Here is a 16,163-nt window from a genome sequence, read left to right as displayed (position 1 = left end):
CCGAGAATCGGAGAATCGGCGCGGGACACATTCGCTTGGGGCAAGCTCAGTTTCGGGGGGGCCTGCAATCCCCCCACCATGGCGGCACTGTTGCAATCGTTCCACGCTGCCCCGTTCCGGCCCGGCACTAGTCGACCAAAACCCAGGCTAGGGAAGCAAGTGCCTTTTGGTCGTAGCCAGGCAAGCCAAGACAAGAGAACAACCCGTGGTAGCACCAGTGACGTAGTGAGACCAAATGTCAAAAAATGGCAAGACATTTAATCTTCCATGTTCCCCATCCAAAAACTCCGCTTGTTGGAGGGACCCCGTGCCCGAAAATTTGGCCTATCGGGGTTCCATGTCCGCCAACCCCTCACTTTGTGTTGCTTTTGCCTGTCACGGTGCAAGACGGTGCTTTTTTTTTCTCTTTCTATTCAATTCAACTATTTTATTTTATTATTTTTTGCTTGGTTGTCCATTCGTTTCTCCGCACGTTGCTTTCCCCCTCTGTGCATTCATGGTCAATCTTATTCGGGCGCTGCAGCAAGCCACCACCATTGCTTGTTGCTGGTCTTCGGATGCTCAACCGAGTTAAAAAACGCCAGTCTCAATGGAACATCGGTACCTTTTTTTTCGTGACAAAAAGTTTGCCCGAGCGGGAGGTAGGTCTTTCTCGTTCCCGGATACTGTCTAAACGATGGATCAAACGCAGCAACTATCTGCACTATCTGTCTATCTATCTCAGGTACGGGTATACTATCTCAGGTACAGGTATACTATCTCGTCTAGAGTCGCACCGGGCGAGCGGTGGGGGTCAGTGTTCCCCCGACCCCCAAATCCCCCACCGAAGATTGGGCTCATTCCCCATCGAATTGCTAGGGTATAATCAATCTATCATGTCGCATGTCGCAAGTCCCAGTCATCTGTCTACCTGTTGGTTGCAACGTTGTAGATGCGGGGAAGTCTCGTTCGAGTAGTTCATCTCGGATTTGGTTGGATTGACCTATCTACTACAGTAGTTGGTGTCGAGACCAGTGAATTTTGGCATCTTGTCCTCGGCACACTAAGAACCAGGCACAGTTTATTTTTCGTTTTGATTTCTCCGGTATGCAGCAGTATGCTCGGCATTCAACATCCTAGTCTCGAAATCCATCCGTATCAAGCGTACCCCAGACGATGCCATGCTTATCTCGCAGCTCTGGTCGGCTCCCCCAAACCGATCGACGGATTTGTTAGTTCCCAACCATGCATGTTTATCACTCCCAAGCCTTTCTTTCCCAAGGGGCCAAGGTGGCAACCGTTGCATTTGTGCCGTGCCTTGCTGGTGCTACAATGCTGGCTTGCGACAGGGGTGCACAAGTTGTTCGGGACAATAAGAAACAAGACAACGCCAACTTGGATCCGGCCTAGATTCTTTATCCTTTTTCTTTTTCCGTCCTGATGTCGGGCCGTTAGTTGTCGCATGTTCGAACCTGCATTGTTTTAACAAATAAATTCTTGGCACCCGGCTCTTCGAGCCCCCCATTTTGCGTCCGCGAACTTCTGTGACCACTCGACCCAACAATGTCGTCTGCACCTCTGGACGGCCCAGAGCCGAGCTCCCCGGCCCACGAAGCCACGCGGCCCGCCGCACAGGATGGCAAGGACTCGGGCGTGCAGGACCGCAGGGACTCGGCAGCCAGCCACAACATGGGCAAGATCATCGAGGACCAGACCGAGACGGCGCGCGTGCTCGACCACGCCGCCGAGCGCGCCCTCTGCCGCAAGTTCGACCTGCGGCTCATGCCCGTGCTCGCCTTTTTGTACCTCCTCAACGCCCTCGACAAGGGCAACCTCGGCAACGCCCAGACGGCCGGCCTGAGCGACGACCTCGGCTTCTCCGCGGGGCAGTACAACCTGATCCTGTCCATCTTCTTCGTGCCCTTTGTCATCTTTGCGCCGCCGCTCTCGATCCTCGGCAAGAAGTTCGGCCCCGCCAGGGTCCTGCCGTGCCTGGGCGTCGTCTTTGGCTCCATGACCTTGTTGACGGCCGCCGCCAAGGGCTTCGGTGGCATCTTTGCGCTGCGGTGGTTTTTGGGGATGGCGGAGTCGGCCGTCTTCCCGCTCGTCATCTACTACCTGACTACCTTTTACCGCCGCGGAGAGCTCGCGCGGCGACTGGCCATCTTTTACGCGGCCGCCAACATCGCCAACGCCTTTTCGGGTCTCTTGGCGTTTGCCGTCTTTCGCATCGAGCGACCGGATCTCATCGACTTTCGCTGGCGCTGGCTGTTCATCATCGAGGGCTCCATCACGGTCCTGTTCGCCATCTTTGCCTACTGGTACCTGCCGCTCAACGCCGGGACGGCCGGCTTCCTGACCGAGGAGGAAAAGGCTCTAGCGTACCACCGCATCCACGTTGACTCGTCCTCGGTCGTGGAGGAAGAGTTCAACTTTCGCAAGTCGCTTGTCATTTTTAAGCACCCGACCACGTGGGCCTTTTTGCTCATTGAAATCTGCGTTGGTGTTTCTGCTCAGGCGGTGCATTTGTTCCTGCCGCAGATCATCCAGAGGCTTGGGTACGGCGCCATCCAGACTAATCTGTACACTGTCGCTCCCAACATTGGTGTAAGTTTTCTTTTGATCTTATTCGTTTTTCGTCTACAAGAACTCGTGCTAAAAGTGCATCACAATAGGGCGCCGTCATGCTCATCATCCTCGCCTTCCTTTCCGACTGGCGACGTATCCGTGGGCCCTTTGTGGCACTGGGTTTCACTTTTACCTGTATAGGGTTTGCCATTTACGCGTCCATCCAAGATATTGGGGCGCAGCTTCAGCTGGGATATTTTGCGACTTTTATGATGTGCTGGGGCACGTCTGCGCCGTCTGTACTCACCAGCACTGTAAGCAGCCATCTTTACCATCTTTACCATCTTTGACCCCTTCTCAGGTCTCCCTGTGGATCCCATCACTGACAGCCAAACCCCAAAAGTGGTACAACAACAACATCGCCCACGAAGGCCAGCGTCTGGTCCTCACCTCGGTCGGCGTCCCCCTTGCCAACCTGATGGGTCTCGTTCCCAGCAACATCTTCCGGCTCGAGGATGCACCCAAGTACGAGAACGGCCTGATCACTGTGGCCTGCTTTGGTGCCGCCGGAGCGCTGGCTGCCGCATCAATGTGTGCCTATATGTTTTTCGACAACAAGGCCAGGAACAGACGACAGGGCGTCCGTCTTAGTGCCAGGGACGTGCCGACTCACAAACTTAGAGACGGGCCGAGGGCTGAGGAGTTTAGATGGTTTTTGTAGGACGAGCTAGCATCTGTGTGTCTGTAGCTTCTAATATATATACAACAGTTGAACAATGCCAAGCCCAACACCCATCCTAGCCAACCCACCCATAACAAATGAAACATCCAACTCAAAGCGCCAACCCAGGCGTCATACTATTCACCGACGACGGCCGTCTCCCGCCTCTCGGCACATACACGCTCGGCACCTGGTAGCTCTCAATGAGGTCGACCTCGCTGATCGGCCTCCTCCACGTCTCATCGTCCTCCACCAACCTCTCCCTGCTAGCCCCACCGCGTAACTCCACGGCGCGCAGGTCCGAAAACTCAATGACCGCCTCGCCCTCCAGCGCCGCCGCCGCCGACCCCGACTTGACAAACACCCCGCTCATGGGCCGCAGCTTCGCGGCGCCCAGGTCCACGTCCACAAACGTCACGCGCGACCTCCTGTCGCCCGCGCTGCACGTGCTGTCCCTCGACCCCGGCGGCGCGCCCAGCTTGAGCACGGGCGGCGGCGGGCGCAGGTCCGGCGGCGGCAGCGGCCTCAGCGCGATGCTGCGGCTGCTGTCTCGAGACTTTCTCGGCGGCGCTGCGTCGACGGACCGGCGCGCCCCGGGCTTCTGCAGGGCGCTCTTGCGCGCGGCGCTGCTGCTGCTGGCGGCCGTGGTGGTGGACAGGCGGGCGGTGTTGGTGCCGCGGCGCGGCTTCTCGGGCAGGCCGAGCAGGCGGCGGATGCGCGGGGCGGCGATCACGCTGATGAATTGCCGCAGCGCCGGCATGCAGGCGACGCAGATGCCGATGCAGACCTCGACGCTGGACCAGATGGCGCCCTGGAGGGACTCGTCGGTCACGGCGGTCGCGGGGGACACGTTGAGGAGGAGGGGGATGCGGATGCAGCTTATTACGATGAGGCTGTGGCGGATGATGGGAGGTTAGTTGGGTTTCTGGTCCGGGGAATTTGCCGTCAAGACGAAAAAAAACTCACAAGACACCAAACCCAAACATCAACATGACGCCAATCTTCTCCCTGCTCTTCAGGTTGAGCCGCCACACCAGAGTGGCCGGCAGACCAAACATCCACACGTCCAGCAGCACCCCGACGATGGCGTGGATGACGGGTATGTCGTTCATGTGCCAGCAGGAGCCCGGGTGGTCGTCGCCGGTCCAGCCGAGCCAGAAGTGGTCCAGCGGCCGGCACTGCACGAAGCACAGGACGATGAAGACGCCCGTCTGGAACATGTTGAAGTAGTGCGTGAACCGAAACACGCGCTGCGCGTCGGGCTCGCGAAAGATGCGCATGTACGTGAAGAGGATGGACGACTTGACCAGGCAGATCATGACAAAGTAAAACGGTTCAAAGATGAATATGACCTGGGATGCATGTTAGTATGAACCAAAGCAAGAGGGTAATAAAGTAAAAGTGGGGAGGACCGACCAAAAGAAATCGTGTTATCCTGCGTGCTGATATCGCCCACATATCTGCAACGAGGTTGTTTTTGATGACTGCAAGGATGACATCAGCCTCTGTATAAAAGCCCGTGTTGCCCTTTTGCTCAATTTGCTGCCAACATCAGTGATCAACCACGCCAACCACTCACCTACAATCCCTCCCGGGAGAAGCGCAGCAAACAGGACCTGCCAACAACCGCGCACTGGTCAACTTTAACCCATTACTTTTCTCCGACAACATCCCGCCAAGAATTAGGCAAAAGAACATCGTCAATCATACTCACCCAAGCCAGTATGATGGTGGTGTCGTCATGATACCAACTCGACACCTTGGCCAGCTTGAGGGCCAGGCGAAGGATGATCAACAGCGTCGGGATGGCAGCCATGATCCCGATGCCGACGGGGAGTTGCACGTAGTGGTTTGCAGGAGGGCGATCGCAAAGAGTCGCTGTAGCGTTGATGGCCGCTGTTATTTCGTTTGTGGAATCGCAGACTGTTAGCTTGTGGACAGTGACATACACCTCCGAATAAGTGAATCCACCCATATAAACTACAGCAAAGAGCCAAAACGCACCAAGTCCTTCTCCGGCCGGACACTTATCACGTATGCACGGTGTGAGATAACCCACGAACCAGTCGTCGTCGTGGCACAGACACGTCTGGTTGGAGTATGGGCATGTCGTCTTGGTAAGCCCATCGAGGGCGCAGTCTGCCTTTTGGAGCGGAAACGTCTCCCCGTCTGTCAGGTCTCTGACCGCACGCTCTGCAACGAACTGGAGACAAAGAAAAAAACCCCAAGCTTGCGTAACTTACAGCACACGGCGGGACCTGCAGGAAAATCGGCGCGAGGATCAACTCGGCCCTGTACGGCGCCGAGGCGGTGACAACCCCGGTCAGGGGCAGGTTGACAGCGGCAAGCAGTCCAAAGATTCGCATTTTGGAGCTGCTGCCAAATTATGCATTATCGAGTTTTTACCTTGACAAAAGATGGCAAACCGGAAAATCGCAAGGAGCAGAAAAACCCAGACAGGAAAAGAAAAAAAAAAAGCCCCATGGGAGCTTATGAGGCTGTCGGTGGCACCTTGACGCTGCCCATCAGCCCCCCGGCCTCATGACTGACGCTCTTTTCCCCCATCGACGCCATAGAGGGCTTGCTGCCAAGCAAGACAGACAGCACTGGGAGCCCCCATCAAGGTTTCGCAAGCCAGCCGCCACCGTCGTGTCGATCCGGGCCCTGATCGCTTTTTTCCATGCAAGGTACTTTACTCGACTCGCGCCATGACCTGTTCTAAAAAAACCCACCTCTTTGGTTTTGGGGGACGGGGTTGTAAAGTTGGCATTTCCCCTCGGAACTTGCTCCCCGAATTGCCCGTCTATGATGTTTAGCGATGGCCAGTGACGTGGGGCGGCGCGGAAAAAGGCGTCGCGGGGGAGGCGGCTAGAAGCGAGGCCGGCGTCTGCCCCATGACGGCGCTAGTGGGAGCCACCTCCTATTCGCCCTCCAAGAGGAAAATCGAAGGGTTTTTGTTTTCCCGGGCGTCTGGATGCGGATTTGTTCAAATTTCCATTGCATACCCAACTGGCCAGCTTTTGCCAAAGTACGCAGACACCGCACCGTGGCACGGGAAATGCACAATCGAGGACGGCTATCTTGACCTACACAATCCTTCTGATAGTAGTCGCATCTCGTGTGGACTGTGGATCAGCTTTTACATTGTGTATTCCCTTTGACAGTCATCAATCAAGATCTCTCGCAGGAACAAGATAAATAAACTCATTCTACTGACCGGCGGGCGAGCTCAGTCCTCAATGACCTCGTAAGACAGTCTACACTGCATCCCAAACCTTGTCATCTCCCTTCATCGACAAAGTGCTCCTGCCAAGACGCCAACCAATTTTAGTCTAGTCTAGCCCGCAAGGTCTGGAGCGTTCTGTCAGCGCAGCTGGCATTGTTCAATCGCCAAGCAAATACTCTCGGCCAGAGCGTACCATCTCGGCCGTGATATTACGGCAAGCCTTGTCCTTCCCGGAGAGCTGAACAGATTAGGTTTTTGCAAGCCGCCGCTAGCCTCACCTGATGCCCATTAAACAGCTGAATAGCCTCTGCCGTCTGCCGCCTTGATGCTACAGATACTGTATCCCATCGGAAAGGGTAGTCCGCCGCTAGGTTCCGGTAGCCGACACCGGCAGTTAATTACATGGCTAGTCCGCGACTTTTCTCGGGCACTCATCGTTTTCCCCACGTGGGCTGTATGCAATGCGGTTCTTTTGTTGAGCTTGTGTTTTTATCATGCACTGATATTGCCCAGGAGCCTGATCAGAGGCTTGAATATCATTCTGAAAGCTCCTCTAATTTTTGTTGCTCATTTGAGTTGCAATTGCTTTTGTCTATTCCTCGTTACCACCAACTCATACACTTCGATCCTTGCGCTGTACTGAAAAGTCTTGAAAGAATAATAGTAATTTACAATTTTTATCATTATAACCCACCATTATCAAGTGGTGCAAAAAAACTCAAATAATACGCCTCAGCTGCCGAGTGGCTTCTGACTAGACTCCCACTGCTTCTTTACAAAGTCCGCGGCGGCATCTTTGTACTTTATTTGGTACTTCTTGTGAACTTCACGGTCAGTGCCGGTCGGGGACTTCTTGTCGCACCAGCGGTCCTTTTCATCGCACCACGACCGCATGGCTTCGGAATAAGGGCCGCAGGGCTTGTTGCGCTGCCGCGGGAAGTAGCCGTTGCGGTCGGTCACGGTACCGACGTTCCAGGTTTGGTTTGCGCGGCGGGACGGGTCGCCAAACTGGAGCGAGGCGATGACTGGAGTAGGTGGGGAAACGGAGTTAATACTTGTCTGCAGATTTTTATAATTGTGCAAAATTGCGGCAGAGAGCAAAAAAAAAGGCAAAGAAAAAAAAACTTACTATTTTTGTTATAGACAGGATCAAGCGGCTTTGATCTGTACAACGGCAAACTGCTGGCGCCGCAGACAAGGTCGCCGACGACGTGCGCACCCTGGGAGTAGCCAACCAAGGCAATCTTGCCCTGCGGACACATCTTGACGTAGTCCCTGACGAGCTTCGCGAGCCTGCTGACGCCCCTGTGCACACTGAAAAAGTACTCGGCCGCGTTGATCTTTGCCGGGTAGTCGAGCGCGGTAATAAAGCTCCCCGGGACGGCGTCGCGTATGCTGGTGGCCACGGGCGCGATCCTGCCCATGTGCGAGGGCTCCGTCGAGCCGCGCACGACAAAGATCTGCACGCCCGCGGCGCACGACGTGGGCGGCGTGATGGGCGCGTCGACCACCATCGGCCCACCTCTGGCGGAACCATCTTGGGAGATTTCCCCGGGCAGAGCCCGTGCAGCGACGGCAGCGAACAGCAGGCCGGCGATGCGCCGTGTGGAAACCATCGTGACGGGGAAAGAAAAAGATTTCACAGGCGGAAAAGTTTTTCTTGTTGAATTGGCAATGTCTGATGGTTCCACGCCGTATGACCTTGTGGAGAACGACTCGATGAGAGGTTGTCCGGCAAGAATACGAGCACGGCTGAAAGACTAACAGGGTGGTCAACTTCTTATAGACGGGACGTCACTCATGAGTTGTTCTGCATTTAATGCCAAGTTATTTATAACTTGATAAAGTCCTCAATGCTAACCATGTACATGTGGATTTGAAACTCTATACACTATGATTGCCAGGGTTTGTTCAATAAGGGGTGAGAATTATTATCCACCAATTACCCAAATGGTAGTCGCGCAGCCCGCTAGTAGATCAAACTGGACATGGACAAGTCACCAACTCGAGTCGCCAAATTCCAAAAATAGAATGCCTTGTACATGCTATATGCGTATACCGTATACGGAATCAATTATAGACTCAAAATACACAGTCACGTGAATCTGTGTTGAGTGAAAATATGCTTATTTTAGGTTTAATAACCGCATGTTGTAATTCTCCCCAAAGATCTTTCTGGACTTGAAACGGACTTGGCGACATGTAGATACACAGAGCATTTTGCAGAGGAATACTGATCTAAACCTCTGCGAGCTTTATTCAAACGACGACGCAGCCTTGTTTACATCTTGCATTACAAGAAAAGATGTTCAATTTCTCGAAACGTTACAACAACTCAACTCATCGATTTCTAGCATAAGATGGCTTCCATCACGTAGGGCGAAGATGTCATCTGTTCCGGTACGAATATACATTGGAAGGTGCTGGGCAAGACAAGGGCGGACCGTTTTATCATCCAATAGCACCAAGGTAAACATGCTACATCATTCAGGAACAGAACTCTCTCTGGTGATTCTGAGTCTGGTTGCTGTTCAACGAGAAACCCCAAACTAGATGCACGCCTCGGGTTGCTTCCGTAGGATCGAAAGGCCAGTGACCAAACCACCCAGATGATATGATTGTATAAATGAATGGCGCTCACTGCACCTTGAGGCAGGCGCAGCATGACGAAACCCTAAAGTGATCGGGTCGGGACATCACCCCCCGTCGCCCTCTACATGTCCAGGCCATAGGGGGTGACTTTTTCAGACATTTTGTACAAATTCTCGCTCTGGCCCATATTTAGCCCGCGCCATTCAAGATCTACATAGCATCAGCTTGATCGTCGCCACCGATCCACCTGACATGTAACTCCTGGCAAGGTAAAGGCTAGCATTGCGCAACATGGGCTTGGACGGCTTCAGCAAGCAGTAGGGGGTGACGATTATGGATGCCAAGAGGCAATTCACCAAGGCGATCCAGGCTAGTTGCAGCTGCTTCTTTGTACAACTTTAGGCAAAACTCCCATAGAGTAAGCCCTCGTCTGCAGCCTCTCAAACAAGCTTCAGTTTGCGACTGTGAGCCAGATGGATTCACAGGTTTTTGAAACACAATGTTTATTAAACCTCGCCTGCACGTAAGCATTCGGGTTGAGAAAAAACTAGCAGTTCAAACCGCCAGTGATTAATTATCTCTGCACATCTCCCAAATACAAAATAAATCTATTCGCAGTCTGTTCCACACACAAAATAACCGGGGTGCCATTCGCAGCGCGTGTGCGTCAATCTGACAGGCAACTCCAGTCTTCAGCCCCCAGTTCAATCGCCATTGTTATCCCCACAAGCGGTCGTACGCGCGCGGGGGAAATATCCACCCCCGCCCCCCAGCTTGTCCCACAGCTCAGCGCGTTCGCGCTTTTACTGTCTTCGCGTCCCTTTGTGCAGTCTTGGATCGTCAATCCTGACCGCTTTCGTATTGCTGCTCCGTCCCACTCGGACCTAGCATACGGCCTGGCAGGAAGGCACGCGAGGCTACCCGATAAGATTCCCCTGTCTGTCTGTCTTGAGCTTGCCCTTGTAGAGCGGGTTGGGGTAGTATATGGTCCTGCCTGTCGCCGTGTCCAATTTATCCCATCCTACTACTTCATACCACTCGACGAAGCTGTTTATCAAGTACTCGTTCTCCTCGGGAAATGGGTGAACTCCGTCGATCTTTCCGACCTTGCTGTGTCTCATATCAACAAAGTCGTTGCGTTTTGTGTCGATATGATAAATGTAGATGGGAATGCGGATGCCTTTGCTAATCTTGAGGGCGAACTGTAGGGGCAACGTTCTATGGGAAGATACCGTAGGAAGAAACTCTCGCACATCTATCGAGAATTTCTTGTTGGAGTGGGGGAAGCGGTATCCCTGGCTGCTGCGTATAAGCTGCATTTTTACAGGGTCGTATTTTGCCTTTAAGAAATATAAATAGCCAAAACAAGCCGAGTTCTCTTCTTCAAGCCATAATTTGTCTTTGTGAATGTCTTCAGGTGTCCTGAATTCGGCTCTATACAAAACCTTTGGAATATTTGGGTCTCGAGGATATGGGTTTTTGCCTTGTGGGGGTAAACTTGCTGTGACGTTGCCAAACAGCGACAAAAACAAAGCAAGATTGAAAAAGAAACGTAAAAGAAACATTTTCATATTTCAAAATGGTAAATTCCGGGAGGGAGAGTGCGTTGTATCGGTCAAAATGCCAATAAAGAGAGGAAATACTTGATGTGTTAAATAACCAAAATGTTTGCAAAGCGCACAACGAGCTCAGTGGCGGCTAAATTATTAACCAGTTTTGCTTTCTCGCATTTTACGTCCATCAATGCCTATAATTGGCGCATTCTGTTACGACCAAACAAGTTGGGCCAGCACCAAGGAGGCCAGGTGGGGTTACACCCTTCCTGACGATATTCGCCAAAAGGAATCACCGACCGGCGGGAAAGGATTACATAAGGGGAAAAGACACGTGACATCACGTGATTGCCAAAAGAGGGATATAATTAATATATCGCATATTAATTATAACAGAACAAATAATATATCGGCTATGGAATATATTAAACATATTACGTCGAGGGACATAATTTATATAAAATACGTTTATTACCATATAGATAAATTCGATTTTAAAATTGTTTAACAGCAATTAAATTTTAATTAACCTTAATATTTATTTAAAAACGATTATAATTTTACCCCCAATTATTAAAAACCCCAATTACCCAATTAAACGTTCAATTGTTTTAACCCATTATATTTTACCCTAAAAATAGGTTACCCCGATATTTTAATCGTAATATTTTAATTGCTCCTGTTTAATATTTTGCCTTAAAATATACCGAGCAATATCCGACAATATATTTTCCCAGACGTCCAAAAATAACACCCCCAACACCCCGGCCACGAATAATAAGGCGACCCAAAAAGCCCCTATTTGGTCCAAAAATAATAGCGATAACGAAAACGAGGAAGACCAATTCCGCAGGCAGGTTATTAGGACCAACCAAAAGTTCCACGAACAAACGTTCCGCGCAACCCAATTCCAAAAGGAATTCCAGATTTTCCGAATTAATGTTAACGTTATTTTAACCCTTTTTAATGGGCGCGAAAAATTTAGGTTTAACCCCCCAACCACGTTCGATAATATATTTGGATAATTTAAAAGGTATTTTATATAAATACGCATTTACCAAATATTTTATTTAGAAATTTTCCGCAATAAAATAAAAAAGGTGGTATACTGTCACAGACCTGAAGGACAGCCACTGGGCTGTCGCTTAGTCATGACCCCTGTCACGTGAAGGCGCGAGGGCCGAGCGCCTCGCGCGCGTATATCTACGCGAAATCTCTGCAGTCTCCGATATGTAGCTCCTCGAGCTACGTCTTCGTCAACAACCACCTGCTACCCTGTACCTGGAAGACTAGATAGCCAATATACTCTGTCCTGTTACCTGATCGCCCGCACCTACCTGTCCGCCCTGCCTGCCCGTGACATTACGTAGCTCCTTCATTAGGTGCCCGCGATGCCTGCGTCACTGCAACCCCCGATCTTAACCGATTCGACCGAGGAACTGATCGAACACCTACAAGGACACCCTGAACAATGGGTGTCTTACATCTCCGATTCCTACCAAAAGCTGCAACTATTGCACGATAGCAACGTCCGCCTGAACTCCTGCCTAGAAATGCAGGAAGCCGAGACCCAACGCGCCCGCGCCGAAACGGACCGTGTCCGCGACAAGGCGCAGGCCGACATTCTGGCCATGGCCATGGAAAAGGCCTCCGCCATAACCTCCCGGGATGCCGCTTTCGCCGAATTAGAGAAAACACGGTCCGAACTGAAGGAAGTTCGGACCGTAACGCTACCCACGGTACATATAACCACCCCCGCCCCAACTACCAACACGCCTGTTGAACCCCTTATGGTTACTCCTATGGGAACAACTCCGCCGCCTGCTTCCGAACATCCCGCCTCCGCCCGCCTTTCTGAACGACTTCCAGACCCCGATAAATTTACGGGCGCCCGCTCCGACCTCCGCCGCTTCGCCACCCAAATCCGGGGGAAGATGACCTCAAACAAAGACCGCTTCCCCAACCCCGAATCACGCCTGATTTATATAGCCGGTCGACTGTCCGGTAAAGCGTACAACCTGATCCTGCCCAAAATGGTCGGAGGCACACCCCAATTCGGAGATTATACGGATCTCCTCCAATACCTAGAGGAGGCATTCGGGGACCCCGACCACGTCCAAAACGCACAAAACAAACTATATGCCCTGAAGCAGCGGAACGTAGATTTCGCCGAGTATCTGTCGGAGTTCCAACGCCTGTCTTTGGAAGGAGAAATGCCGGAGGATGCCCTCCCCCCTCTTTTATTCCAGGGAATATCGGAAGAGCTCCAGGACATGCTCCTCCACAACCCCGCCCCATCTCGCCAATACCACGAATTCACCCGACACCTGCAAAGTTTGGATAACCGCTACCGCCAGCACCAGCAGTATAAAAATAGACAGACACGTACCCCTCGGGCCGCAGCGCCCCCCGCGCGCGCGGCTCCCCGAACCCAACCCGACATACCGCGGGCCGCCCCCAAGCCAAACGCGGAGCTCCCGCTTAACGACCCTATGGACCTGAGCAGCCAACGCCGCCACAACCGCAAGGAAAACATGCTATGTTACCGTTGTGGATCCCAAGAACATTTCGTTGCCAAATGCCCGGAACCGGATACCCGCCGCACGCGGCTGCACCAGGCCGGAATCGAACGATCCAGGTCCAGGTCCAGGTCCCCGCGCCAAATACAAACCAAACTCCCTAAAAACCCCCGCCGCGGCTCGGACGCCAGCCGCTCCAGCAGCCGAAGTTCGAAAAACGGAGCCCGCCTGGGATAAGTCGCCCCCAGGCCGCCAAGGCCGCGCATAGACCGCCGGCGATCCGCATCTCTGCCGCCGCCGTTCACGGGTTCCCCGTTGAAGAGGAATATAACCAACGATCCGACCTGATGATCCTGCCTGCCGAACTGACAGTGGGGGGCCAAAACCTCCCAACCTATGCCCTCACCGATTGCGGTGCGGAAGGAAAATGCTTCCTCGACCAAGGATGGGCCGAAGAACGCCAACTACAAATGTATCCGCTGCGAAACCCATTCGACATCGAAGTATTCGACGGAAGGACCGCCGAAAGTGGGAAGTGCACCCATTATGTCCGAGGACAATTGAGAATCAAGGACCACATCCAGAAAAACGCGCTGTTCTTCGTCACACAGCTAGCCCACTACCCCATTGTGCTAGGAATGCCTTGGCTAAAGCAGCACGATCCAACGATTGGATTCGCGTCACACGTTATTACGTTTGACAGCGATTATTGCCGCCGACACTGCAATATGCCCGACAAACCGGAGAAGGTTAAAGCTTTACACGCCGTACCAAAAAAAAGCCGCCCCCAGTACCAGGCTGACCGACCGCCGTCCCTCCGCGAAATGGATATCGCCCCTATCTCCCTGCAAGCCGCGAGCATGTACGCCCGCCGCCGATCCTGCCGACTGTACGCCGTAACCTTGAAACAGATTGATGAGGTCCTAGCCGCCGACCCCCAAAATAGGAACGGGCCGACCCTGCCCGAAACAATCCGGGAATTCGCGGACGTATTTTCCCCGCAAGAAGCCGAGAAGCTGCCCCCACACCGACCGTCCGACCACCATATCCCGCTTATAGAAGGAAAAACGCCGCCGTTCGGCCCCCTGTACGCCATGTCCCGCGAAGAGCTGATAGCCCTTAAGGAATGGCTGACCGCAGAGTTGAAAAAAGGGTTTATCAGACCCAGTTCGTCATCCGTCGCCTCGCCCGTTTTGTTCGTGAAGAAGCAGGGAGGAGGGTTGAGGTTTTGCGTGGATTACCGCGCGCTGAATAACATTACCGTAAAAGACCGTTACCCGCTGCCGCTAGTCCGAGAGACCCTGAACAACCTGGCCGGCATGAAATTCTTCTCGAAAATCGATATCGTTTCCGCTTTTAACAATATTCGGATTAAAAAGGGGGAAGAATACCTGACGGCATTCCGCACGAGATTCGGCTTATACGAAAGCCTAGTTATGCCCTTCGGGCTGACGGGGGCCCCCGCGACGTTCCAGAGATATATAAACGACTCCTTGCGCGAATATTTAGACGTATTTTGTACAGCCTACCTGGACGACATCCTGATTTACAGCCGCACCCGAACCGAACACGAAGAACATTTGAAGCTCGTATTGGAAGCCCTGAGGAAAGCCGGGCTGTATGCCAACGCCGCGAAATGCGAATTCTTCGTGAAAGAAACCAAGTTCCTGGGCCTACTGGTCGGCGTCGAAGGCGTGAAAATGGACCCTGAGAAAATCACCGCTATCCTGAACTGGCAAACACCCAAAAAGCTTACTGACGTGCAAGCATTTTTGGGGTTTGGCAACTTTTACCGGCGCTTTATCCGAGACTTCTCAAAGATTGTGGCCCCTTTGACGAAATTGACCAAGAAGGACGTCGCATTCGAATGGAATAGTGCCTGCGAAGCCGCCTTCCGACTATTGAAGAGAAAGTTCACCGAAGCCCCCGTATTGGCGCACTTCGATTGGGAAAAGGATGTGATCCTGGAGACCGACGCTTCCGATTATGTTTCTGCGGGAATATTGTCACAATACGGCGACGACGGAATACTCCGCCCCGTCGCGTTCTTTTCGAAAAAACACACAGCTACCGAATGCAATTACGAGATTTACGACAAAGAATTGCTAGCCATTATCCGCTGTTTTGAAGAATGGCGCCCGGAACTCGAAGGGACGTCGTCCCCGGTCCAAGTAATTACGGACCACCGCAACCTGGAATATTTCACGACGACGAAAATGCTCAACCGCCGACAAGCCCGATGGGCCGAATTCCTGTCAAGATTTAATTTCCGTATCACCTACCGACCCGGGAAACAAGGAGCGAAGCCCGACGCACTAACCAGGAGGTCAGAGGATATGCCTGAGGAGGGGGATGAACGACTTAAGCACCAAACACAAGTCGTACTGAAAGAACACAATTTACCTGCCCGCCCCACCCGGTTACAACCCATAATCCGCCAAAACAAACCCCTATTACCAAGATACCTGATAGAGCTACTAGACGCCGGATACGAATCCGACCCGATAACGCAATCTGCCCTAGAAGCGTTGAGGACAGGCGCCGACCGCCACCCCAAGCTGCAATTGGCCGAATGCGAAGAACGATCCGGCTATTTGTATTACCGCAATAGACTGTACGTACCCGATTCGAATAATCTGAAAGCCGAGATCCTGCGCCGCTGCCACGACTCCCCCGTCGCCGGTCACCCCGGCAAAGCAAAAACCTACGACCTGCTGTCCCGAGAATATTACTGGCCCGGAATGCTACATTACGTATCATTATGGGTAAAGAAATGCCAGACCTGCCGCCGAATCAACCCGTCCCGCGAAGGCCACCAGGGCCTCCTGCGACCCCTGCCCACTCCTGAACGCTCATGGCAACACCTGTCGATGGATTTTATCACACATTTGCCGCAAAGCAACGGCCACGACGCCATCCTAGTGGTCGTAGACCGCCTGACTAAAATGAGACACTTCGTCCCTTGTAAAGGGACCTGCAATGCCGAGGACACCGCCAACCTGTAC

The 16,163-nt window shown here is 52.8% G+C and overlaps 4 protein-coding genes across 4 annotated transcripts; 1 reads left to right on the top strand and 3 right to left on the bottom strand.

The window, feature by feature from the left end:
* The first annotated feature begins 317 nt into the window (after positions 1 to 317).
* Positions 318 to 3,331, top strand: MGG_10439 (MFS transporter). Its single transcript, XM_003713291.1, has 3 exons — positions 318 to 2,586; positions 2,655 to 2,861; positions 2,951 to 3,331. The coding sequence occupies exons 1-3, from the start codon at positions 1,543 to 1,545 to the stop codon at positions 3,266 to 3,268; spliced, it is 1,569 nt and encodes a 522-aa protein (XP_003713339.1). The 5' UTR covers positions 318 to 1,542; the 3' UTR covers positions 3,269 to 3,331.
* Positions 3,332 to 3,380: 49 nt separating this feature from the next.
* MGG_10438 (uncharacterized protein) lies at positions 3,381 to 5,634 on the bottom strand (the record flags this gene model as incomplete). The annotated part of the gene is made up of 5 exons (XM_003713290.1): positions 3,381 to 4,161; positions 4,235 to 4,620; positions 4,983 to 5,164; positions 5,218 to 5,248; positions 5,512 to 5,634. 5 exons carry the CDS (start codon positions 5,632 to 5,634, stop codon positions 3,381 to 3,383), a joined length of 1,503 nt encoding a protein of 500 aa, XP_003713338.1.
* Positions 5,635 to 7,226: 1,592 nt separating this feature from the next.
* Positions 7,227 to 8,110, bottom strand: MGG_15403 (uncharacterized protein; the record flags this gene model as incomplete). The annotated part of the gene is made up of 2 exons (XM_003713289.1): positions 7,227 to 7,519; positions 7,624 to 8,110. The coding sequence occupies 2 exons, from the start codon at positions 8,108 to 8,110 to the stop codon at positions 7,227 to 7,229; spliced, it is 780 nt and encodes a 259-aa protein (XP_003713337.1).
* A 1,893-nt stretch (positions 8,111 to 10,003) lies between these two features.
* Positions 10,004 to 10,405, bottom strand: MGG_10436 (uncharacterized protein; the record flags this gene model as incomplete). The annotated part of the gene is made up of 1 exon (XM_003713288.1): positions 10,004 to 10,405. The coding sequence occupies one exon, from the start codon at positions 10,403 to 10,405 to the stop codon at positions 10,004 to 10,006; it is 402 nt and encodes a 133-aa protein (XP_003713336.1).
* Between the last annotated feature and the right edge of the window lie 5,758 nt (positions 10,406 to 16,163).

This window comes from Pyricularia oryzae, chromosome 2, assembly GCF_000002495.2.
Source record: "Pyricularia oryzae 70-15 chromosome 2, whole genome shotgun sequence".
NCBI lineage: Eukaryota > Fungi > Ascomycota > Sordariomycetes > Magnaporthales > Pyriculariaceae > Pyricularia > Pyricularia oryzae.
The sequence above is the reverse complement of the archived record's forward strand: the minus strand, read 5'-3'. Positions and strand labels throughout refer to the sequence as shown.

Coding starts and splice junctions, on each gene's coding strand:
- MGG_10439 (XM_003713291.1), top strand. CDS start 1,543: ATGTCGTCTGCACCTCTGGACGGCCCAGAGCCGAGCTCCCCGGCCCAC. Junction 2,587..2,654: donor CTGTCGCTCCCAACATTGGT/GTAAGTTTTCTT, acceptor GCATCACAATAG/GGCGCCGTCATGCTCATCAT. Junction 2,862..2,950: donor CGTCTGTACTCACCAGCACT/GTAAGCAGCCAT, acceptor AAACCCCAAAAG/TGGTACAACAACAACATCGC.